We start from the raw sequence: 24589 nt of genomic DNA on the forward strand, positions 1-24589 counted from the left end.
TCGACTGCTAATATTGCCATACTTTAAGCATGATATGCGCAAGCGCATTCACCATTCAACCATCCGCCTTTTCATTGCATAACTATAGCGCATCAGCAAGCAATGTACCCAGACAGCCAAGCTGTCCGCGTCATACAGCGACATCTACAGAATCTTGAATTTAGTGCATACTAATTGGGCACCCTGTCCACTTTGGAGAAAAAATTACACTTAAGTGCACCCTATGTGAGTAAATATGTGCCGCGTTGCATTTGCACGTTTATTATCGCTTAATAAGGGGAATTGCAATCATTAATAAGTGCAGAAATTGGCTGAGGGTGACAGCTATGATTATGTATGTATGCCTGAAGTCAGTTATGAAAGCTGTATCATAAAGTATGACAATGCCAAAACATTTCCATTTTGGAAATATGGTTATCTGCTATGTTTTTGTGCGTAGCTGCTCTCCAACGTGGTGGTGTTTCTGTGCGGCGGTGTGGTGGGAGCCTTCCACAAGGTCCTGATGGAAAAAACCCTCAGGCAGACCTTTCAGGACACTCTTCGATGCCTCAGCATGCGCATGAAGCTGGAGATCGAGAAAAGACAGCAGGTCGGTTCAGTTCGGTTTGCCATTTTTATCTGACGGGAATGAAGACATTTTCTCATTGGCTAGCTGGGTCTCCGCATTTTGTCTCTTTATGCAAGGTCATTTTTTAAAAAGTACAATAGGGCTCCTTTTATAAGTGATCCGGGCTTTAACCGAGCAAACACGACAGCCGAGCCGTCTAAATGAAGAGCGTCGTGATTACGTTCCTCCTGGTCTTTGTGCTGTTTTTTTTTCTTTGATCTCCGGGAAACTCCGTCCCCGGCTGGCCGGCCTCCGCTTGACCTCGCCCCGAGGATGTTTATCGTCGGGACCGGGCGATCCCGCGCTAATTAAATTTTTTTCGGCTGCCGCTAGAGCCGCCTTTTGAGACGTTGCCATCGAGCACGACTATTACCGACCTGGGAATCTAAACACTGGATTTACGTGTAAACGTCATCGATGACTCCGTGTGATTGGGTTGGATAACTTTATTCATCCCGTGTTCGGGAAAATTCATTGTGACAGTAGCAAGAAAAGGCATAGTTAGTTATAAGTTAGACAGTACAGTTGCAAAGGCTGCAGAACAACAAAGCAAAAGCACAAAGTACAAAGCAAATCAAAGTAAATGGGATCATTAAGAATCACCAAATCAAATCATTAAGACAGAAAAGCAGCAAAAACACAAAACGAGCAAGAGTGGACGGAGCTACCGCCACCGGCCGCCACTTGAACGGCGCCATTTTGGTTGCGGTAGCAAAAAACGGATACAGACTCAAAAGACGTAAAGTTGGACAAAAACTGGAACCACACACAGGAAGTCTTCCACAAGATGGGGAACTTCTGCAGACTGTGACCGAGGTAGAGAATATGCAGAGTCACTCTTCCAAGCTTATCCGCACAGTTCCTCAGTAGTCTGGAGCTGAAGACAACAGTAGCAGAGTAGAACCCCTCGACTCCGCTTCCGGCCTGGTAAGCGCTGAAAGCTCTTCCATCTTATCCCATGATGGAATGGTTGGTCAGAAGCGTTGCTTCTTCTCCCGGCACTTTTGTCCAGCTCCGAATTTCCAGGGGGATTGAGGTGTTGCTCCTTCTGCTGCGTATTGTAACAGCTAGTCCCATGTGTGTGACAGCGTAGGCATGGCTGACGGGTTCCATAAAAGAAGTAGCCGAAAGAAGCCAGGCTAACAGGACAAGGAAAGTTGTAAAAACATTAAAGTAAAAAGTATAAAGTACAAAGTATAAAGGAATGTATTAAGAAATATTAAAATGTAATTTAAAAAAGATAGAAGGGCTGTAAAACACAAAAAACAAAAGAGTGGACAGAGCTACTGTCACTGGCTTCCGCGTGACGGCGCCATCTTGGAAAAAAAATATTTATTATTATTTTTATTTTTTTTGGGGGTGCAGGAGAACCTGCTGCAGTCTGTCCTGCCAGTCTACATTTCCATGAAAATGAAGTTGGCCATCATGGAGCGCCTGCAGGACTGCAAAGACAAGGAGGAGCAACAACGTCTGGTCAAAGATAACAACTTCCACAGCCTTTACGTCAAACGTCACGAAAACGTCAGGTAACAAACGAGCAAATTTGTTCCTTTCGAACTACGTTAACGCCGGTTTGTTGCAACCTTAGATTTTTTTTGGTTTCTCAGTTCTTGTTCAGCCGGTTAGGTTAGAACTTTATTTTTAGAACTTTTATCTTGGTTGCAGTAGCAAGACAGACATAAGACACACAAGACATTGTAGACCTAGTTAAAAAAAACTGGAGCCACACACAAGAACACGCAGAAATATTTCATGTATGAAGCCATGTCAAAAGGAAAATTAAGTTGGGCCTGTTTTATTGGTTGGGTCCTCAATCCAACTGCCTGGTTTAGCTGTCTGCAAGCCCCACCTCTAATTGGAGCAAATTTTATAAATGTGGCAACCTCGTTTTGACGCATTTTCAGCACCCGTGGCACTGAAACGTGATTTACTTTTTCTATGTGGATAGCACTCGATCCAACTGAGCCTCAAAGTGATTTCCCTGTGAATGACAGATTAACTTTAGTTGACAGACGAGTTGATCCACTCGCACGACACAACAATCAGATTGTCATCGTATTATGTTCTATTTATTTAATGCAGGGGTGTCAAACTCTGGTAATGCGTTAATGCCATATCGGCCGGACCCGTTTATTTTTTTCCTAAAAAGTCAACCAAAAATGGACTTTCGATTTTGGTGGTGATGAACTGCCACCTTCTGAAACCACTCCTTTTTATATTTGTATTGTTTTATTTTAGTCCAAATTTCAATGTATCTTGGCTGTCATGTTTAATTAAACATTTTTTTTAACTGTTTTTTCGTTTGATACATTTTGAGTTAAGTTTTTCTTATATTGTACTTTACAGTAATCCCTCGATTATCGCGGTTAATGTAGACCAGACATGGCCGCGATAAACGAAAAACCGCAAAGTAGGGTCACGCCTATTTTCAAAAAAATTAAAATAAACAAAAATTAAAAATAAAATCAAATAAAAATAAAATAAAAAAATTAAAAATTAGATTTTTTTTAAACTTAGGTGCTGAGTCATAGTAGCAAGCAGAGGACAGGGGCGTGGCTTCTCCTTGCGAGTTTTCTCGTGGATTTTCACATTTTTATGAATTAAAAAAAAAATGTCATTAATTAAAAAAAATCCCCCAGAAAAAAAATGCGATGTACTGAAACCGTGTAAGTTGAAGCCGTGATATTCGAGGGATTACTGTAATTAGTGTACTCCCTAACTGTACAAATTGCCAAATGTGCGACTTAAAAAAATCGTATTTCTACACCTCCCGTTTGGCATAAATTCCGATTCCTCTCGTTTTCCACGGTAACACGCTGTCCGTTTTCCCGGCAGCATTCTCTACGCCGACATTGTAGGTTTCACCCGATTGGCTAGCGACTGTTCCCCCAAGGAGTTGGTGGTCATGCTCAACGAACTGTTTGGAAAGTTTGACCAAATCGCCAAGGTCAGTCGTTGCTCTTCTCGCTCACTTGTCGGGTTTTATTTTGAAAAGCGCTTCACTTTCTTCTTTTCCAGGAAAATGAGTGCATGCGGATCAAGATTCTGGGGGACTGCTATTACTGCGTTTCGGGTCTGCCCGTGTCTTTACCCAAACATGCTAAGAATTGCGTGAAAATGGGCCTGGACATGTGTGAAGCCATCAAGTGAGTCGCTCAAATCCAATGGCGTTTCGCCGCCATTGACGCCGCCAGACGGAACCAAACGGATTGGACGTCAATGGCAGTCACTTGGTTGACATGGCGGCGTTTTGACGTGCATTAGGCAGGTGCGAGAGGCCACCGGCGTGGACATCAACATGAGAGTGGGCGTGCATTCGGGCAACGTGCTGTGCGGTGTGATCGGACTCCGCAAGTGGCAGTTTGACGTTTGGTCGCACGACGTGACGCTGGCCAATCACATGGAGTCGGGAGGGCTCCCGGGGTAAGCCAATAGCGATCATTGGTTATTTTGGTTTTGGTGGCAAAATGTGGAAATGCGGGATTTGCCAGATGCTATTAGCGTCGTTGTGAATCGCAAATCAAATCCGTTGAAATTGAATTTAAACCTTTTGAAAAAGTTGTTTTAAATCATAATATTTCAAATATAAATGATTATTTGTTGAATGTGTCCCATCAATTCCACATGGCGCAAACATTTATCTTTTTAAATTTTAGATTTAAAATGTATCCTCCTGCTCAGCATTAACGGCTAGCTAAACAGCTAGCTTCTACTCCTTAAAAAAAAGCTAACATTACGGATTTCTAACCAGTTACAGTAATCCCTCGAATATTGCGGTAAATGTAGACCAAAAAAACAAAAACACAAAGTAGGATCCACCCCTATTATAACTTTTAGTGTGAATTTTCACATTTTTTAGGAACTTTAAAAAAAAAAAACATTTAAAAAAAAAAATTCAGAAAAAAAATCTGCGATGCCGTGAAGCCGCGATATTTGAGGGATTACTGTACTCTTATAGTTAGAATACGATTTTTTTTGGATAAATGTTTTCTTATTCACACGTGATTTGATTTTCTCAGTCAGCAATAACATCTAGTTTGAGAAAAAAAAGTATGGATTGCATACCTGTCAACCTCTGCCGATAACTGCCCTTATAAATGATTATGATTCCCCTTACAAACCCCCCAAAAAAACCTTACAAACACCGTACGACTCGTACGAGTCGTACGGTGTTTGTAAGGTTTTTGGGGGGTTTGTAAGGGGAATCATAATCATTTATAAGGGCAGTTATCGGCAGAGGTTGACAGGTATGGGATGTGCAACCATTTTGGATCATGAGAACCGTAGCAAAAAAGCAGAGAAGTCAGAGAATTTTTTGCCAAGAATTTCCAAGCCAAAACATCCTCCCTTTCCAGACGCGTCCACATCACCGAGGCCACTCTCAAGCACTTGAACAAGGCCTACGAGGTGGAGGAGGGCGAGGGTGAACTCCGGGATCAATACCTCAAGGAGCTCAACGTCAGAACCTACCTCGTCATTGACCCTCGGGTGAGTTTGAAACCTGCCGCGCCACTTTTTTTTTGTGCGTACACTCGAAAAAATCGATAGCTTTGACGATGCGTGGGCGTGCGGAGGACGGTTACAGATGTACGGCTCACGGAAAATATAGTCTCTTGACTTTATAGTCCCTTAATTGAATGGAAACGAAAATAAAATGTCGTCGTATGTCTGGCTAATCTTTTAAACACGTTGTCGTCACGATGTTTTGAGTCCAAAGATCCCACGCACAGCGGGCGCAGCGTCCCCAGGCCTCGGGTCAACGATGGTCTGAAGATGCGAGCGTCCGTACGCATGACGCGCTACTTGGAATCCTGGGGGGCCGTCAAGCCCTTCGCTCACTTGCAAAATCGAGACGGCTTTGCGGCAGACCCCCTCGGCAACGGCAAGTCACTCTGCAAGGTATTTGTCTTACGGTAAATAGACGCTCCCCTACTTACGAACGAGTTACGTTGTGAGCAATTTGTTCGTAAGGTTAATTAGTTCGTTTGTTGCTTCAGTGCTATATTTTGTATTATAATTTATGTTTAAGGCCTATATAAGTATATTGAAGGTTTATATAAGTGCATTTCTATGTTTAAGGCTTGTATAAGTAACCTGCATTGGTTTGTACTGAAAAAAACATTTAATAAAATGGAGAGAATACGTACAGTACTGTATATACAAACTACGTATGTTAGAGAGAGAGAGAGAGATTTACTAGAAACTGGCCGAAAGAAACGATCAAACGACGATCGCACAGTTTTCTTCTTTTTTTCATCATAAATGATGAGGTAGCACTGTATGGCATCATTCAATTGATTTTCAACCTTTGTGCAACGTTCAATATTTGGGTGCGATGAGTTTCGTCTCGAATTTCTTCATGGGGACAGGCGTTTCTTCCTCCTCCTCGACACGTTGCTGAGCCTCCTCCCTCTCACAGCGCCAAGCGTCGGTATTAGCGGCGGAAAGAAGCACTACTCGGAAAAAGGCGCGCAATACAAAATCGAACTTACAGCATCTCTTTCCGAACATTTTTCGACATATGCCATATGCGCGGACATGTTCGTATGTACCGTTGTTCGTAACTCGAATGTTCGTAAATAGGGGAGCGTCTGTACCACCTTTGCCCGATAGAAATAGACGACACTTGGAATAACGCATGTTTTTGGGGGGTCTATTCCAGGATATCCCACTGCGGACGACGACTAGCTCCAAGATCACTGAGAGGTAATAATAAAAATAAAAATAAACTTTTTTTTTATGTTGTCTATTTTGCCCATGGATGAAGCTGTATATTATTTGTTTCATCCGTTTTCATGTTAGCTGTTGGTATTTTGTTTTATTCGCTTAAAAATTCCTTTGATTTTCATTTTTTTTAAATCTGAGCCCTGTTTTGAAACTGAAATTTCAAAGTCAATTCTATTAATTTCGCTAATTCAGAGTTTTTCCTCAGATGTTATTGTCCTGTTTGGACTCCTGAATTAGCTAAAACAGTTTAGCGGACTTAGCGTGTGATGAGTGTTTACACAGAATAGTAAAAAGTGAGATAAGACCTAAACAAATGTTCATTTTGGCCCAAACTGCTTTGAATATTTTCATAAATAAGCACAATGCGGACAATATTATTAACCATCCACTTCCTGTTGATGAAATCGCTAAAACTGAAAAATCACTCTATACTTTCAAATTAAATATTTTTTCGTAAGCATCCAATTAAATTTTTTTGGGCTCATTTCACGACATGAAACGAGAAATGCTAATAGCAAATTTCTCTTGCCAATTTAGTTTTTGATATAAAATAGAACACATGATACATGCATTTTGGGCATAATTGTTCTGTGAACAATTTTCCATGGCAAAATTCCACATATTCATTTGACCACTGGCTAGCTCATTAGCTTTAGCTCCCTGCCGTGTTTATTATGTTTTTCATCGTATTCTAACTTCTTCCAAAAACAGCCTTGATGAGTCACTAGAAGAGCGCTTCTCCTTGTCCACACCCTCGTTCAGCACCTATAAGTGAGTTTGAGCCCCTGAAGCGGCATAGGACCCCCCCCGCCAAAAAATAACACTTTTCCCAAGCACCCTCTTCTGTTTAATTACCAGTGATTTCTTGTAAAGTTTGCAAACAAAAATACATCAACGTCTTGGATATAAAGCTGGTTGCTAACAAGACTAACCCAAGTGACTGCGCTCTCCTTCCTACTTACCGCATGACACCTCTTACCTTCTTTTGGGGGACACGGTGACGCTCGAAGCGGGCCGGGGTGTCAAAATGCGTCCACGTATCTACTGCGCGCATCTGTGCGAGGCCTTCCTTCCTGACAGATAGCGCTAAGGGGGCTTTCCATAGCCCCCTGAAAAGCTCATCTAACTCGCGGCATCCGGTTAACACCCTCTGCGTGCACCGCAGGCATGATCTATAGCGGGGGTGTCAAACGTGCGACCCGCCGGTGTTGTTCTGCCCGACGGACGCTTTGAGGCTCATTCGGAAATACAGTAATCCCTCGGATATCGCGGGTAATGTAGACCAGGCATGGCCGCAATAAGCGAAAAATCGCGAAGAAGAGAGAAACCTATTTAAAAAAGAATTAAAAATTTATGAACTTAACTTTTTTTTTTTAAGTTCATAAAAATGTGAAAATCCACACTGAAACTCGTAAGCGGAAGGCACTCTTGCTACTAGGACTCAGCACTGAAGTTTAAAAAAAATGTAATAATTAATAGCAGAAAAAAAAGATTCGTGAAGTCGCGATAATCGAGGGATTACTGTAAATGCATTTTTTTTTTCCAACAAGGGCGCTGCAAAGCCAGAAGTCTGTTTTGCTTTGCACAATTTCCTATGCGCAATCACTTCGGTAAATTCACCCAAGGCTGTCAAAACGGGGCCTTCCATGGCAACCAATGAGTTAATAAGGAACTTTAAAATACCCCAAAACCAACAGGAAATAAACTGGAAATCAGCAGTAAGCGACAAGCGAATACGCGTCCCAGAAACTCCCTCAAAATCAAAAGGAAATCTCATCTCATTTTCTGAACCGTTTTATCCTCACTAGGGTCCCGCGGGGTGCTGGAGCCTATCCCAGCTGACTTTGGGCCAGAGGCCGGGGACACCATGAATTGGTAGCCAACCAATCGCAGGCCACAAGGAGACGGGCAAACAATCATAGTTGGGCACCCACACAGAACATGCAATCTCCACACAGGTGGACCGACCTGGATTTGAACCCAGGTCCCCCACTGGGAGGCCAACGCGTTAACCACTCGCCCCAGATCAATTGGAAATAATTGAAAATTTAATTAACTTAAAATGGAGGTGAAAAAAATGGACACAAAATGAACTTGCCTGCCATTGACAATGATAGATGTCCAATTCACTTATGGATGCTCATCTTTCAGTGCCTTTGGCGGCGCTAAACGTCCAATCGATTCGGTTGACTCGCTCCTCCCAGTCAAAATGGACTGGACGTTCAGGACCATCAATGAAGTCAACCTTTTTGGCCAAAAGTAAACATGATATCCAGTTGGCAATCATGCATCCCGCCAATTAAACTGAGTTTGACACCCTTATCTATAGTCTCCTTTTTTTCCCCCTTGGGCTCACATGGACACGACTGTTATTAAACCCTCTTTTCCATCCTTGGCTGATTTCCCTTAACGCCCTTTGTTTCTCCGACACAGGAACAAGTCGCAGAAGAGTCGCTTTGATGAGGAGCTTCACAACGAAATGACCACCACCATCGATGAACTGGGCAGCAAGTAGGTCCATTTCATACAAAACAAACATCCTAAAAAAAATCTGATTGAATCAAACCACCTGGGTAATACTCTTCCCCCATGCATGTTTAATTTTGGTAAAGAAAATGGCCAAATAATTTATTTTTTACCATTTAAATCCACCTGAAAGACGATCCAGCTGGATTTGATGATTTAAACAGATACGTTTTGAGTGCGAGAGAGTTCAGAGTTGTGCTTCCCAGGGCTGCGTGGGTTTTTTCTGGGTACTCGAGTTTCCTCCCACATGGCAAAAATATGCCGAGTAGGCTGGTTGAACATTGTAAATTGCCTCTAGCTATGAGAGTGAATTGCCCGTCTAATTGTGCCCTGCAATTGGCTCGCCATCGATTCAGTGTCCCCCATCTGCAGTCCATAGTTGGCCTGGATAGGCTCCAGCACCCCTAAGAACATTGTGAGGATAACCGATATGGAAAATTAAGGAACGTTTTTAGTCTAGCTCTGGCTAACACTTCATACCTGTCAACTTATGTTTTTTGGGGGGAGATAATTTTACGCCATATAACAACTTTTGTACAGGATTTTTTTAGTACGTTTTTTTTCAAACCGATCTCGTTTGACCCATTTCGGCTCTAATCCGGATTGTCTCTGTCACGAAAACATCATTGTGAACTGCTAACATTGTCATGCTTTTAACATGATATGCGCACACGCATTCCCCTTTCACTTCTCCCCCTTTTCACGATTTCAATATAGCGTGTCAGCAAGCAATGTACCCAGACAGTCAAGCTGTCCGCGTCATACAGCGACATCTACAGAATCTTGAATTAAGCGCACACTGATTGGACACCCCGTCCACTTTGGAGAAAATGTTAGACTTTTAAGTGCGCCCTATGTGAGTAAATATGTGCCGCGTTGCATTTGTACGTTTATTATCGCTTAAGAGGAATTGCAATCATTAATAAGTGGAGCAATTGGCTGAGGGTGACGGGTATGATTATGTATGCCTGAAGTCAGTTATGAAGGATGATATCTTCATACAGAATCTTGAATTTAGTGCATACAAAAAGCGAACGACTGATATACGTCCACTCCTGGGGAAAATTTTAGACTCTACGTGTGCCGCGTTGCATTTGTACAGTTTATTATCGTTTAATAATGGGAATTGCAATCATTAATAAAGGGAGCAATTTCCGTTTTCTCCTTTCCAAGGCAATGGTACAAGTCGGAGGAGAGTGGCAGTTTAGCCATTTGGTTCCCCAAAAAAGACCTGGAAAAACAGGTAACTGGAAGGTGAAAGTTCCACGCCTGGATCTCCATTCCAACGCGCTTGCCTTTGACCACTTTTCCAGTATCGAGCCTTGGATTTGCCCATGTTCAAGCACTACGTGGGCTGCGCCGCCGTCATCTTCCTCTGCATCTTTTCCATCCAGATGTTGGTCACCAGGGAGTGAGTATGAGCCCCGCCGACGACCGTAAACAAACGGAAACGTTACCCGACCGCCATTGTATTGTGTCCTTTTGGTCATTCTCAGTCGGCACGCCCTCGGAGTCACCTTCGGTGCGTTGGCGTGCGTCCTGCTGCCCATTTTGGCCGTCTGTTTTGCCACCCACGCGCAGGTCAGTGTGGAAATTGACGCCGTTTTGGTCAAGATGCACGCGGCGTTCTTCTGCGAACCTCGCCGCCGGCGTCCTGGACGGGAATAACCGTTAATGTGGCGCATGTGTTCAGCGGATGTTTCCAGAGAAGCTGTCGGGGTGCCGGTGGCTGGCCTCGCTGTCGGAGGCGGTCGTGAAGAAGCCGTGCGTGCGCCTGCCATTGGCCACCATCACCATTGCCGTCATCGTTCTATTGGCCGTCTTCAACCTGGTCAGCGGGACGTCCTTCTCCAACACTTTATAGCAATTTTCAGTCTTTCTTTATTTTCTTTCTTTTCCCACAGTGCTTCATTGAAGTCGCTTGTCCAGAATGTTGCGGTGGTGACGTGGATCTTGGGAATCGTTCCCAGTCGCTGGAAATGGATGGAGGACTCTTCTATCTGCCTGTGAGGGAATTTACACTTTATGGCTTTAAATTGGGGGGAGGTTGCGTTTAACAAACAACATAATTGCGTCCACTTTAGTGACCACTATCCCTGAAAATATTTTTTTTAAGCTTTTTTATCTATAGTTTGGAAAACGTTTAAAATAGAAACTACCTTAAAATATTTTTTATATTGTTTTTGTCATTATACTGTTAGTGCAGTAATCCCTCGATTATTGCGGGTAATGTACACCAGACATGGCCGCGATATATATATATATATATATATATATATATATATATATATATATATATATATATATATATATATATATATATAGTAGGGTCACCCTATTTATTAAAAAATATAAATATATATATCTTTTTATAAATAGGGGTGACCCTACTTTGCATTTTTTTTGTTTATTGCGGCCATGTCTGGTCTATATTAACCGTGATAATCGATTTGTAAAATCTAACACATTTGTATAATCTAATAAATTGTATAACCCACAACAAAAAATTAATTAAAAATATATATAAATGTAAAAAAAAAAAAACAATAAAAAAAAATATATATATTTTTTTTTTTATTGTTGTTTTTTACTACAGTGCTGAGTCCTAGTAGCAAACGGACGACAGGGGAGTGGCTTCCCGTTGCAAATTTCAGCGTGGATTTCCACTTTTTTATGAATTTACCCCCCAAAAAATTTAAAGAACAAATCCCCCCTCCAAAAAAATCTGCGATGTAGTAAAGCCGCGATATTCGAGGGATTACTGCAGAATCAAGCCATTTATCCCATTTGTTTGACTACAACACAAAATTTGAATTTTTCTCTAAATAAGGATTAAGAACGACTTGAACGTTTCTTATCCTTACTTTGGCTATTTCTTGACTTCACATCACGCTAGCACACAATTTATTTTTGCTCCAAAAAGCCAATTTGAATCTTTTTTTAGGGCTCGCCAATGACATTTTCCAAGCAAACTGAGCAGATATTATCATAGAAATGAAGAAAGCCATTAATGGAGCGCATTTAGTCATCGATGGTTCCCACTTGACCGCAAATGCGTACCCGTTGTACTCTTAACAGGAATGTCTTGTCAATAGTATGTCCCGTCCCCCCCGTCCCCGCCCGTCCCCCCCACAGTACTCGGTGTACTGCTGCATCTTGTCGCTGATGGCTTGCGGCGTCTTCCTGCGGGTCAGCTTGGAGCTCAAAGTGCTTTTCGTGGCCCTGGCGTCCAGCGCGTCCTACATCATCATCCTCAGCACCAACAGCCGGCTCTTCGCGGGCTACGCCAACGTCCTCCACGCCCGGATTAGCGGCGCCGCCAACTGCAGCAGGTGGTGTTTGATATCACGATAAGGGCGCTAATGTCATCGTAATTGGAAGAAAGGGAAACAAAAAAAACAAAAAAAATGTGGTTAAGTTCATGTTCTCCGGTCGCATAGGAGGGATTTGCAAGTGTTGGGTTGGGCTGATGGGTCGTATGATTTTGAGCACGGGTGTTAAAGTGGTGGGTCGGGGGCCAAATCTGGCCCGCCGCATCATTTTGTGCGGCCCGAGAAAGTAAATCATGTGTGGACTTTCTGTTTTAGGATCAAATTCAAATGAAGATTAGAGATATATAGGGAAAATTTCCCGGTTTTCTTCTTTTTAAATTAATAAATTTTAAATCCAAATTTGTAAGGTGTTTTTCTAAAAATAATATATAAATATTTTCTGTTTTACACTATTATTGAGCATAATTAAAAAAAACTTTGGTTCCTTTATAAAAATATTTTCTGTTTTACACTTTATTATTGAGCATAATTAAAAAAAACTTTGGTTCCTTTATAAAAATATTTTCTGTTTTACACTTTATTATTGAGCTTAATAAAAAAATATTTTGGTCCTTTTGAAATGAAAAACAAATGATTCAAAAATGTTTTCCCTTACTAATAAAAAAAAACTCAATTAAACATTGAACTGAACATTTAGGCCTTTTGATCCACTGATTTTTTTAAACACAATACTTACTTTTTCCCATTTAATAAACAAAAGGTTAAAAATCTGACATTGTTCAAATTTTGGGGGCATTTGTGCTATTTTTTTCTTCCCTCAATACATTTCCAAGGCATTGATTGGCAGATCCACAACATTTTGAGACTGAATTTGAATTTGCGTAAAAAACGAATCAATTTTTTTTTTCCCACAGCCTGACAGACGAATCACTGGTGAGACTGGTGGGTCTGGTCAAGCACCCCCAGGTGATGAGCTGCATCTACATCACCTTGTTCCTGGTCACCATGCTCATCATTTCCCAGCAGGTGCTGATTTATGACAGCGTGATCAGCTCGCTCGTGTTTCCAAAGTGATTTTGACAATGTGTTTGCCCCGCCCCCCCCAACCTAGAACGAGTCCTGCTTCCGCCAGGACTTCCTGCTCAAGTACAAAAACCGCACGGAGCAGGATGAGATCGAGACCAGGGAGAACCTCAACAGGCTGCTGCTGGAGAACGTGCTGCCTGCCCACGTGGCCTCGCTTTTTGTGGGAGAGAACAAGAAAAATGAGGTTCCGTTTTATTACAAACTTTAAAAGTTTTCGTGGTATAATGCTCACAACAGAACACATTTGATCAAATCAAGTTTTTCATATTTTGACACAATCTAGTTTTTCATATTTTGACACAATCTAGTTTTTCATATTTTGACACAATCTAGTTTTTCATATTTTGACCAAATCTAGTTTTTCATATTTTGACCAAATCTAGTTTTTCATATTTTGACCAAATCTAGTTGTTCAATATTTTGACCAAATGTAGTTTTTCAATATTTTGACCAAATGTAGTTTTTCAATATTTTGAGCAAATGTAGTTTTTCAATATTTTGAGCAAATGTAGTTTTTCATATTTTGACCAAATGTAGTTTTTCATATTTTGACCAAATGTAGATTTTCATATTTTGACCAAATGTAGATTTTCATATTTTGACCAAATGTAGATTTTCATATTTTGACCAAATCTAGATTTTCATATTTTGACCAAATCTAGTTGTTCATATTTTGACCAAATCTAGTTGTTCATATTTTGGCCAAATCTAGTTGTTCATATTTTGGCCAAATGTAGTTGTTCATATTTTGGCCAAATGTAGTTGTTCATATTTTGACCAAATGTAGTTGTTCATATTTTGACCAAATGTAGTTTTTCATAGTTTGACCAAATGTAGTTTTTCATAGTTTGACCAAATGTAGTTGTTCATATTTCTAGGGGTAACATCAAATGTATTCATCAACCATTAATCATCTAGTAACCACTCAATGGGTAAAAAAAAAATCCTGAAGAAAATTGAATTTCAATCTTTTGTGGGCCACACGAAAGGCCGTGTTGAGCCAGATTTGGCCCCCGTGCCGCAGTTTTGATTGTGATGTTGTTGGCCCATCCCCCCAACAGGATCTCTACTACAAGTCGTACGACTGCGTATGCGTGATGTTCGCCTCGGTGCCCGATTTCAAGGAGTTCTACACCGAGTGCGACATCAACAAGGAGGGCCTGGAGTGCTTGCGACTCCTCAACGAGATCATCGCCGACTTTGACGAGGTGGGCCGCCCCGCCCCCTTCCCGGGCATACGCCGGAACGTCCGTCGGAACGTCCGTCCACCCGTGGCTTTCCTTCTCTCCCAACAGCTTCTGTCCAAGCCAAAGTTCAGCGGCGTGGAGAAGATCAAAACCATCGGCAGCACGTACATGGCGGCGGCCGGCCTCAGCGGAGCGCTCGGGCAGGAGAACCATCAGGTGATGAATGGATGGATGCATGAATGGATTAAATACTAAATATTGTCACTTGGGTCACAAGTTGGAGACCACTGCCGTATATGAATGTATAATTTAAAAAGAAAAAATAATCATTCCAGCTCCCCTAGTTGAAATGAACTTGATGTCCATTGCCATCAATCAGTGTTTTTGATACCAATTTACTAAGTACCAACAGCTACTATGTGACAGATCTGCCCGTGTGCGGTCGATTGGTTGCGGTCTTTTGGTCGCGGTCTTTTGGTCGCCCCGACCACGACAACGGGCGACCAAAAGACCGGCGACAAAACAAGGTAAAACAACACGGTCTACGCATCAATAAAAGCCAACAATGGCCCTGAGCAGTTTCACTGAGCCGACGTGTGAGTGTAGAAGTTTGTATGTACATGTGTTGTCCCTTTAAGAAGCTACGTCAGTCAGGGTCTTAACAAGTTCTCCAACAAAAAACAATAAAAGTCCAGGAAATTTGGAGCTTTTCTTTAGCCTAATAATAAATAGGGCATTAAGTATGACTGATAAGTAATTCGCAGTTTGTATTTAGGGAATTTGAGCAACGATTTCAATGGTAATTATCACTTACCTTCCGGGCGACCAAAAGACCGGCGACCGATCTGCCAATCTCCATCGATCATTTCAGGAGTGAATGGGATTTGCACAAATTTGATATAAAATGTAAAAAAAAAATGGACTTAAATCTAACTGTTATTATGCTCGGATGATTCACAATGCACTCGTGATACCGAATTCATCAAGTTTGTAGTGCAGTTGAATCAAATGGGTAAGTAAAATAGCAGAAGCCGTAGCGATGGTGGGAATTTGGGGGCATTTAAATATGAAATTTGCCACTTTTCCAAAATGGTTGCTTCCAAAAAAAGTTTAGGTGACAATTTTTGGGATTTCCGGAGTTTAGGGAGGTTGTTAGGAGTCCCGGAGTTTGCATTGCTTGTCCATAGTAAACTCCCGAAATTCCGGGGCACTTGGCAGCCAATGGTAACTGTTGAATAGATGACTACCATTCCTGCAAGGGTTAATTGCATTCTACAAATAGGGCTGTTTTTTTTTTTAAACTATAATTTTCTGCAAAAATGTAGCTCACACATTACCTTGATACTTTTTTTGTGCGAACAAGGACAAAGAGCGGCAGCAGGCGCAGATCGGCATCATGGTGGAGTTTGCCGTGGCGCTCGTTGGCAAGTTGGACGGAATCAACCGCCATTCCTTTAACAGCTTCCGGCTGCGTGTGGGTGAGTCCCAAAAAAAAACCCCAAGACCTTTTCGCCACATTCCACCGCCCCGGAATGAAAATCCTCTCCCCACAGGCATCAACCACGGTCCCGTCATCGCCGGCGTGATCGGCTCCAGGAAGCCTCAGTACGACATTTGGGGCAACACGGTCAACGTGGCCAGTAGAATGGAGAGCACTGGCGAGCTGGGAAAAATCCAAGTATGTCACGTCGTCGCATTCGCCGCGGCGGAGGCCCGCCGATCTGACGTTTTTTTTGCGGTTTTATCGGCAGGTGACGGAGGAAACGTCGGAGGCGCTGCGCAGGTTGGGCTACTCGTGCGAGTGCCGCGGATTGATCAGCGTCAAAGGGAAAGGCGAGCTCAAGACTTTTTTCGTGTGCACGGAAACGAACAAGCAGCAAGGCTTGGGTCTCAGCTGAGGATTAAAAGAAAAAAAGCACGCCGGGAAAAGGCAACGCAACGCTTGCTAACTTGGCGCGAGGCTAGTGTTTACACGCCCCTGACCAGGAGGGACTGTAATACAGACGTGCTCCTGCGGGAGCGCTGGAGGACATCGTGAAGGACTTTGGTTTGAACTCGGATGGACGAAAAACCTGAAAAACTTTTCAAACAAAATGCGTGTTGAACTGCGCAAGGATTTCTGGATTTTTACATGGATTTCCAAACAGGCATTTTTTTTCTATACTTTTTTTTTTTTCTTCCCTCAATGGGGTTTGTGTCCAGAACTTTTGAGTGTTTTTGACGAACGCTCTTTTAAAAGTAATGGTGATATTTTTGATGGATTCCTCATGCTCCGCCCACAGGATCTGATAGGGAAAACCACCTGGAAATTTTGTACTCTTAAAAAAAAAATGTACTAAACGTTTGTAGACATTTTGTGTCCGATGAAATAGCGGATTGTTTGTGGATCATGTTGTCGGCTTTGTTACTGTGTAATGAGCAGTATGATTCAATAGGGGCATGTTTGTGTATTTAACTCATTCTCTGCTATAGATGATGATAGGCGTCCAATCATTTTGGTACGGGGAGGAACCTCTCCTAGTTTAAATAGATTGGACGTTTACCAGCAGCCGTGGGCAAATCTAATACTGTGTCGCCTTTTGAATCCCGATCGTTCATCTCTTGTCTCTACATGGATATTATGATTAATACTGTCGTGTATATTTGGCCGTTTCTTGTGTGAACAAAATGTCCTGAATAAATTATTCCCAATATGGTTTACTAATTCCCAAATTTTATTGAATGTCAAAACGAGGATTTTTGTACAAAAAAAATGTTCTCAAACCGTGCTGATGGGTGATGATTCCGGGTAACAAGGTGTGGCGTCCATGTGTTCTCCCATTTCGTGCACTGAAAGACAGCAATGATTGAGAAGATGGTCAAATTTAATGTTAGGCTAGGCTTACTTTGCCAATTAGAACGGAATATTCACCTGAAGCGAGATCTACGAGGGCTTCTGGGGGTAGCGCGATTCCCATAGCCTTCCTGATAGCCCCAATGTTGCTAATGTCACACGGGGCCACTTGACCGGTCAGCTCGGCCAGGTTGCCCGTCACTTTCTCGGCTGCAAATATGCGTACGATAAAAAAATGTATTTGAGAACACATTCAATTTAATAAACATTTTTTTTTTGTATTTTTTATACCCAGCTCCATCTCCTTAGTGCTAGGCGCCAGCAGGCAAATCATGTTGGGTGGCTGCTTGGTGCTCAGACGCTCCCGCTGCGCTTCCTGCAGTTCCCGCAGGAGCTGCGTGGTCTCGTCCAGTTTCTGCTGCACGTCTGTTGCCAACAGGATCGATGATATTGACCCTCAATGAAGTACATGATGTCTGTCTCTTGTATTTGATTTTTTTTTTTTACCTGCAGAGAGCTCCTCGGGGACACGCGGCTCTTCCGAAGCATCAGATTGGGACGCCTTCTGAAAAGGTAAGACAAAAAAATAAGCATTCCAAACCGAAGTACTTGTGTGAAGGAATTTTGTTCAAATTCATGTTGATGCACATAAAAGGAAAAGTAAACAAGGCATAATGGGGGGCCACACGAGAGCCATTATATGTAGATAAAATATACATTTTTGTCAAAAAATTATACTAATCACCTTTGGTTTTGCAGACAAAAAAAATCCTGGCCTTTCATACACAAATATATTCTGAAACATTTATTGACAGAAAAAAACAAGGTGATTTTCCTATTTTAATAATGGCATCTAACTCACTTTTATTTCGCAACTAGAGTCAAAAGTACAAATCATCTATTTGTCTAAAAGATAAGATGGATAAAATATTTTCCTTTGAATATCATCACCCCCAAATACATGAACTACTCTTTCTGTAATAACCACAAAAAAACAAAGGCAAACTATTTCTCAGATTAAATAAAATGTACCCTTTTAATTCCATCAAAATGTCAACTATCCAAAATACCCACGTTTCTCAGTTTTAAAAAAACCAACTTTTTTCCCTATTTAACTCAAAACGTCAACGACTGCCAATATTCAGACGAGTATTTAATGAGAAAGTTACCCTTGAGATTTAGTCTAATGGGCATCAAATTTAAAAATAAACATGCATACACGCAAAAAACTGTGCTTGCCTAACGCAGAGTTGAGCATTCATCGGAAAAAAAATGTCAAACAAGACCAAGTGTGCCTGCACCGTGAGGGGCGAATGAAAACAAAACTCTCCCCCGGGGTCTCGGTGAGCCATGTTTTGAAGATGTTTCCATTCGGATCACAGCGAGTGGGCGCCGTGTTGACACAGCTGTTAGCTACAACACGCGCTTTGACTTCCAAACATCACATGCTGTTAATGTTGTAGTTTTTTTTCTTTTTCTTCTCCCACTTTCACTAACATTTTACACTGGATCACGAGCAGACGAGCAGATGCTCTCCCACCCACAAAGACACTTACTTGACTTACATTTGCATCAACTTTCTCCTCTTTTGAAACCTCTTCCACCTGCTGGGCACACAAATACAATCATTTTTTTGTTTTATTATGCTCTAATGAAGACTTTTTTTTATGAAGGGAAGGAGATTACTGGTTCGGTCTCCTTCAGTGTCTTTGAATGCTCCCCATTGGTCAAGGCGTCCAGAAGGTTGTCGGCCATTTTGTACACGTACTCCTCCGACTTGGACAGGAACTCCGACAAGCTGCCAACAGCAAGTATTGATTAACGGAAAAGTGGTGAGATTCCCGTGTTTTCTCGCGTATAAGCCGCACCCTTAAAATTGCACATTCCGAAAGGGTTTTGCCTGTACGTTGACAAATTCAAAAAGGAAGTCATGTGAGCAGTACAACCAGGAAGTGTGTCCGTAGCTGTCTAGTTTGTCATCCCCTTTTTTTTTCATGTTCTATGCAAAATACGTTTTTTTTTTCATTTTCATTCAGACGTCGAAATAAATTTTGATTAGCTTTTTATCTTTTCTGTATTTTAATATAAATGACCGTATCAGCCGTCTTTGTCACCTTGCAGTTTCGTGCATGTCAAGTCTAATTTGTGCGCATATAAGCCGGACCCTCGATTCCGTCATTTTTTTTGCGACAAATACGGCGTAAATGCCAGAAAAGACGGTAAGTCACATTGTGAAATTGACACAATTCAAATTGTTGGGCTCTCTAAACCATCGAAATGGATTTAAAGTAAAACAAACTAGATGTGCTTGTTGTTAGAGTATTAATATTTAAATCTGGTGGGCAGTTTTATTACTTGGGTGCAAATTCTTAGCAGTCAATTGACATGACCAGATGCTGGCTTTCACCCTCTTCTGATCCTGCTTAAACCCCGCCCCCACCCAATAGTATTTCCCCTTAACTCAATTTTAAGTGAAATGAATACTCTATCGCACAGGTGTCAAAGTGACAGCCCGGGGGCCAAATCTGGCCCGCCGCATCATTTTGTGTGGCCCGGGAAAGTAAATCATGAGTGCCGACTTTCTGTTTTAGGATCAAATTAAAATGGAGTATAGATGTATATTAAATTTCCTGATTTTCCCCCCCTTTTAAATCGATAATTGCTATTTTTTTCCATATTTTCTTTGTTCTTAGTTCAAAAATCATTTTGTAAAATCTAAAAATATATTTAAAAAAAGCTAAAATAAACATTGTTTTAGATCTATAAAAAACTGAACATTCAGGGCTTTTAATCTAGTTCTTTTAATCCATTTATAAAAAAAATCTAAATATTATATCTAAAATGGTCCAGCCCACATGAAATCGAACCAACCCGAGTCTGACACCCTTGCTCTATCGGATTCAGGTCAGGTAATTGACTTGGCCGCTACATATTGCAATAGGTTGGCTGGAAATGTTGCCTGAAATTCAAAGTAGTCACAGGCATAAATTACATATTTATCCTGTTCTACATTTTGGGAAAACATTTCTGGTTTATTGTTCAAAGGTCAAATATTAGGTTTCCAAATGAACGGCCCTTGAAAATGTTGATGTTCCAATATCAACCCAAGTACTTCTAAGTGGGGTCATTTATTAGTCTGTGCCACTTCCAGACTTCACAACCACATTTTAAATCATATCAAGTCAAGTGGCTCTACTTCCACACTATTCAGAAACAAATAAAAACTAACCTGTCTGGGCCCTGTAGGTTGGACTCCTCCCCATAGAGGCAGTAGATGAGATCAGAGTCCTCTTTGCTAACATTCGAGAAGCTGGAGTCATAGGTCGGTGCGTAGGACGTGAACGGCCCGTAATTCACGTAGGACACTAAACAGCAGCACATAAAATCGCATGTTTGCATCAGTTCAGACCTTGACCTGCTCTATGCATATTTTTTGGTACCTGGAGTGAGACGGTTCCTCTTGTCCTCACGGAAGCCCTGGAGACAATTGATGCCACTATGCAGACGAGTGGACATCATGCCTAACTTGACGGCACAGTGCCCCGCCTCTGTGGAAACAATGTACATTTGTTGTTGTTGTTGTTTTTGATACAAATCTGTATAATCAGTGCAGTTCTGAATTTACCTCCTACTGCTGGATCAGCCGGGTTGACAAAAGCCAAAGTGGTGGAGCCATCAGCTTGCCTCTGTCTGCTAAACTCCAACTGGCAAGAAAACATTGATTGGTAACAAAGCTCCACCAGGTCTTTGTCACATTGCGAGAAGTCATGTTTGCTCACGTCGCACTGCAGCACTCGGTTGGACAGTTTACCCCCGGACTCCTCGATGACCTTGCGGATATCCTCCAGCTCCTTCTCGGCCTCCTCTTCTTTGGTGATCTTGTCTGATCTGCCGATTAACAAAAGGTAAGAGACTTTAGTATACTGTACGTACTGTAAAACTAAAAAGTTAACTTCAGGGATCCCCCTCCAGTGCCTTAAAAGCTTATATCTGGCTTTCCTCTCTGCCAGATTAAAACAGTTCCAGAAAATAACTGTAAAGTCCCCACTCAGGTTTATGTTGTTCTTGTAGACACTAACTTCGAAATCCTACTCGTTTGCCATTTTTGAACCGATTGTCTTGAAACTTGGGAGCAATGTAGCATGGGTAATTATCTATCAATCCCTGTAGCCTGATTTTTATTTTTTTTCTATCAGACCTGATTAACACTATTGTAACTACAGGTTCTGATTTGGTCAGTGAAGGGTACACCAGGGAACACTCGTGCTTGTTTAGTTTGTGAAAGAGTGGAAAACTTTACATTTAGCTATGACACTCAATAGTAATTTCTAAATTCCTATCAACTTAAGTTTTTTGTCTATGTTTTTCTACTAGACTTTGCAATTTTTCTGAGTGAAACCCTCTAATTGATTGGTAGAATGCTAACAGGTCACTCAATGACAGCCTATGACATATCTTTCATTATGATTTTTTTTTCTGCCTTTTGATCACATTTTTTTCGATACGTCACTACATTTTAGCGACTTAGCATCGCTTATTTTGAAGAGCACAAAGACGCACAAAAAGACGTCACGGAACAAAACGAGACACGTTAAAAGACATTCCTGGCGTTCTCCGCCACTGGCTTTACATAACACTTAAAGGGGGCATTAAGAAAAAAAAAACTACAAGATGGCAGACACTGAGTGTTGACGGATGACCACCTTGGCGTGCCGGGTGTCTGCGAGCCCTCGCTAGCTTCTCTCTTGGTTACCAGGCAGGACGACCCTTGATCCTGGTGCTTCCCGGCGACCTTTTCTGATGGGGCGAGACCGGACATGAACTCAATGCTCTGCTTCAAGCTCTCCAGACGCTCCTGTAGGTGGAAGAATGTAAGAATGTAGGAATGTAGAGGTTAAAAATCACTTGGCTGCCCCTGTGTGGTGGATTACTTTTGCACACCTTGCTGAGAATCTTCATTCCTGAGTGCAGCAACTTGCGAGCGGCTTTGTGATAGATCGTTTCGGGCTTGTTGTACGCCGTGGCGTTCTCGCACATCGTCTTGAAATCGGCCTGCAAGGCCAGTGGAATGCATTTTTATAACACCGAAATAAAATCCTGTGCATTAATTTTGTGAAACAGATTTTACAAAACTTAGTTTGTTTTTGGAAAATTAGATATTTTCAAAGTTTTGCTGCAATTATTATGTTTATAGACCTATTCAAGTTGACCGTTAACTCGGCAAAATATGCTGTCCACTTTATGGTAATTTTTATTTATTTTGTATTTTACTAAATTAATCAACATGCACATTGGTGTTTTTGTTAATCACCCACATCACACAATTAGATAAACATGTATTTGTATATATTTTTGTTATTTTTGCGTCACCTGTTGATTTTAGGGCTATTCTGGGTGATCGAGTTGCTTTCTGTGAATTTTTTTAGGGGGTGAAACTTTTTGAAGCAGATTTAAAAGTCGAAATATTTAATGGTAATGAATTTGTTATGTTTTGATATTTCTCAAATAAATATAAAAATACTCCTACCTTGAGCTCATCCAATGACACGTAGCTTTGTTTCTTTACTTTGTCTTTCATAGTGCTGAAGTCCATTGGTTGTTTAATAATGCTCGTGTAGCCTGGAGCAATCAGGTCCGTCACGGGGAAGGCGAAAAACGCACTGGGGTCTTTCCTGTCCAGTATGGGGCATTGTTAATAGCTTGAAATTTTAGCAGCAAAAAAAAGTTTACCTTTGCAGCTGTCTGATGAGCTGATTCAGTGCTTCTTGTAAAGGTGTTTGCTCTTTCTCTGCTGAAGACACCATTGACAAAAAAAAATCAATACAGTAATTCCCCGACATACGAGCAATTTGAGATACGAGTAAAATTTTGGGCAAATAGAGCCGACCCAGGAAAACAAAGGTATAAAAATGTAAGACAAAATAAGAATTAAGTTTAGTGTAAAGTTAGATTAATTTTATTTTTGAGTGTGTCTGCATCATAATCCAAGTTCATTTAAATTTGTTTATGTTATGAGCGCGTTGCCGTGCAAAAACGTCCCCCTCCGCAAAATCCATCTAATTTTAGTACTATTAACACATTTTAGTACTATTAAAAACACTAGTTAGTTGTTACTTTGTTAATAGATGGCAAATTAGAATTAATAAAAGTTTTTTTCCAATCCAATATCCTGTTTTTGGTGTTTTTTCAGAGGGTTGGAACGATTTCATTTGTTTTTAGTTCATTTCTATGAGAAACGTTCATTTGAGTTAAGAGCAAATCGACATACGAGCCCAGTCCCGGAACTAATTAAGCTCGTATCTCAAGGTACCACTGTATAGTGAACGAACAAGATATATTCGTTCTAGAATACCTTCCAGTTTATCCAGCTCTGATCGAATAGGAGTCCTGCAGTTTTCTCTTTCGTCTTCTCCATCCCCTTCTTGGCCCTTTTTCCTTTTGATCACCTACGGTTAAAATACCATAAATGACATCGGCCATGTTAATCAACGGGAGCTTCATTACCTTCCTCTTTCCTTTGTCGCTTTCAGGTGTGCCACAGTTCCTCTCTTTCTCCCTTTTCCTCTTCTTCCTCTTGTCCTTGGATTTATCACAGTCTGGTGACTGGTCGCCGTAGAAAGTGTCACGACTGGAGCTTCCCGTTGTCACCTCATTGCCCGAGACCTTCAGGACCAGTTTCAGTGGGCGCTCCGGGAAATCTGTCAACCATGTAAATATGAGCCATACGGTGCGCTCCGATTTTGACCATAAATAGTCCAATCGCGGGTTAAGCATATACTTAATCAAAACGAATACACGTTTTAAATCGTAATAGTTTAAAATTTATCTAAATACATTTTGTAAACTAAAAACAGAGCACATAATTGGCACCGCACTTTTAGACACCGTTCAAAAACACAAACACAACCCCATTGGGTAAAAGACCGTCAATCATTTCGTATGAAAATATCGATTTCATTCATTCAAATGTAGACCCTGTTTAAATGTGAACTAACCCAAATGATAAATATAGGCTTTAAAAACACGTCTATCGTGCATAGTGCAAATGCACGTTAGCTTAGCATAGAGGCTAAGTAGAATACGACCCTGCATTTCAACCGACAGTGGCGAAATAAATACATATTTAAAACGCATTAAAGTAGGAATTGTGTGTTTAAAATATATACACGATGAGTACAAACCTTCATGTGCGTGTTTATCTGATTTGTGTTTCTTGTGTTTTTTCCCCATTGTTTGCGTTTCGCTGTGGCAGACAACGACCACTCTGACTTCTTCCTTGCCCGGACTTCCGGTTCAGAGAGTACTCTCGTTCGCCACTTACCGGTGAGGAGGTAGAACTGCACTTGAAGCT

General features: G+C 41.4%; 2 protein-coding genes across 6 annotated transcripts in view; one reads left to right on the forward strand and one right to left on the reverse strand.

Annotated features, from left to right (window-relative positions):
* adcy7 (adenylate cyclase 7) overlaps nt 1-17105 on the forward strand; it is a 43618-nt gene extending 26513 nt beyond the window's left edge. The window contains exons 5-27 of one of the 2 annotated variants that reach the window (XM_077587817.1): nt 440-589; nt 1973-2133; nt 3443-3554; nt 3626-3753; nt 3872-4030; nt 4963-5095; nt 5318-5506; nt 6270-6313; nt 7046-7105; nt 8768-8845; nt 10034-10103; nt 10174-10271; nt 10357-10441; nt 10554-10691; nt 10765-10866; nt 11996-12192; nt 13047-13158; nt 13244-13402; nt 14280-14426; nt 14514-14621; nt 15769-15883; nt 15959-16083; nt 16157-17105. In XM_077587817.1, coding sequence (XP_077443943.1) covers nt 440-589; nt 1973-2133; nt 3443-3554; nt 3626-3753; nt 3872-4030; nt 4963-5095; nt 5318-5506; nt 6270-6313; nt 7046-7105; nt 8768-8845; nt 10034-10103; nt 10174-10271; nt 10357-10441; nt 10554-10691; nt 10765-10866; nt 11996-12192; nt 13047-13158; nt 13244-13402; nt 14280-14426; nt 14514-14621; nt 15769-15883; nt 15959-16083; nt 16157-16303 — 2817 coding nt within the window. In that variant the 3' untranslated portion in view covers nt 16304-17105. The remainder of the gene's footprint in view (nt 1-439; nt 590-1972; nt 2134-3442; nt 3555-3625; nt 3754-3871; nt 4031-4962; nt 5096-5317; nt 5507-6269; nt 6314-7045; nt 7106-8767; nt 8846-10033; nt 10104-10173; nt 10272-10356; nt 10442-10553; nt 10692-10764; nt 10867-11995; nt 12193-13046; nt 13159-13243; nt 13403-14279; nt 14427-14513; nt 14622-15768; nt 15884-15958; nt 16084-16156) is intronic. The other variant, XM_077587826.1, reaches the window with a different exon arrangement.
* brd7 (bromodomain containing 7) lies at nt 17099-24572 on the reverse strand. 4 transcript variants are annotated; one of them, XM_077587858.1, is made up of 17 exons: nt 24420-24572; nt 23743-23936; nt 23591-23684; nt 22969-23029; nt 22766-22910; nt 22180-22290; nt 21942-22093; nt 21018-21126; nt 20864-20942; nt 20679-20786; nt 20468-20603; nt 18925-19036; nt 18804-18842; nt 17746-17803; nt 17530-17664; nt 17317-17448; nt 17099-17234 (listed from the first exon to the last, which is right to left on the reverse strand). In XM_077587858.1, exons 1-17 carry the CDS (start codon nt 24466-24468, stop codon nt 17164-17166), a joined length of 1785 nt encoding a protein of 594 aa, XP_077443984.1. In that variant the 5' UTR covers nt 24469-24572; the 3' UTR covers nt 17099-17163. The 4 variants fall into 4 exon arrangements, with proteins under 4 accessions (XP_077443984.1, XP_077443969.1, XP_077443977.1 ...); XM_077587843.1 differs by having other exon boundaries at nt 18795-18842; XM_077587851.1 differs by having other exon boundaries at nt 18804-18845.
* Between the last annotated feature and the right edge of the window lie 17 nt (nt 24573-24589).

This window comes from Stigmatopora argus, chromosome 2 (assembly GCF_051989625.1).
Source record: "Stigmatopora argus isolate UIUO_Sarg chromosome 2, RoL_Sarg_1.0, whole genome shotgun sequence".
NCBI classification, from domain to species: Eukaryota; Metazoa; Chordata; class Actinopteri; order Syngnathiformes; family Syngnathidae; genus Stigmatopora; species Stigmatopora argus.

Coding starts and splice junctions, on each gene's coding strand:
- brd7 (XM_077587836.1), bottom strand. CDS start 24,468: ATGGGGAAAAAACACAAGAAACACAAATCAGATAAACACGCACATGAA. Junction 23,030..23,590: donor AGAGCTGGATAAACTGGAAG/GTATTCTAGAAC, acceptor TGGTGTCTTCAG/CAGAGAAAGAGCAAACACCT. Junction 17,804..18,794: donor TTGATGCAAATGTAAGTCAA/GTAAGTGTCTTT, acceptor TTACCTTTTCAG/AAGGCGTCCCAATCTGATGC.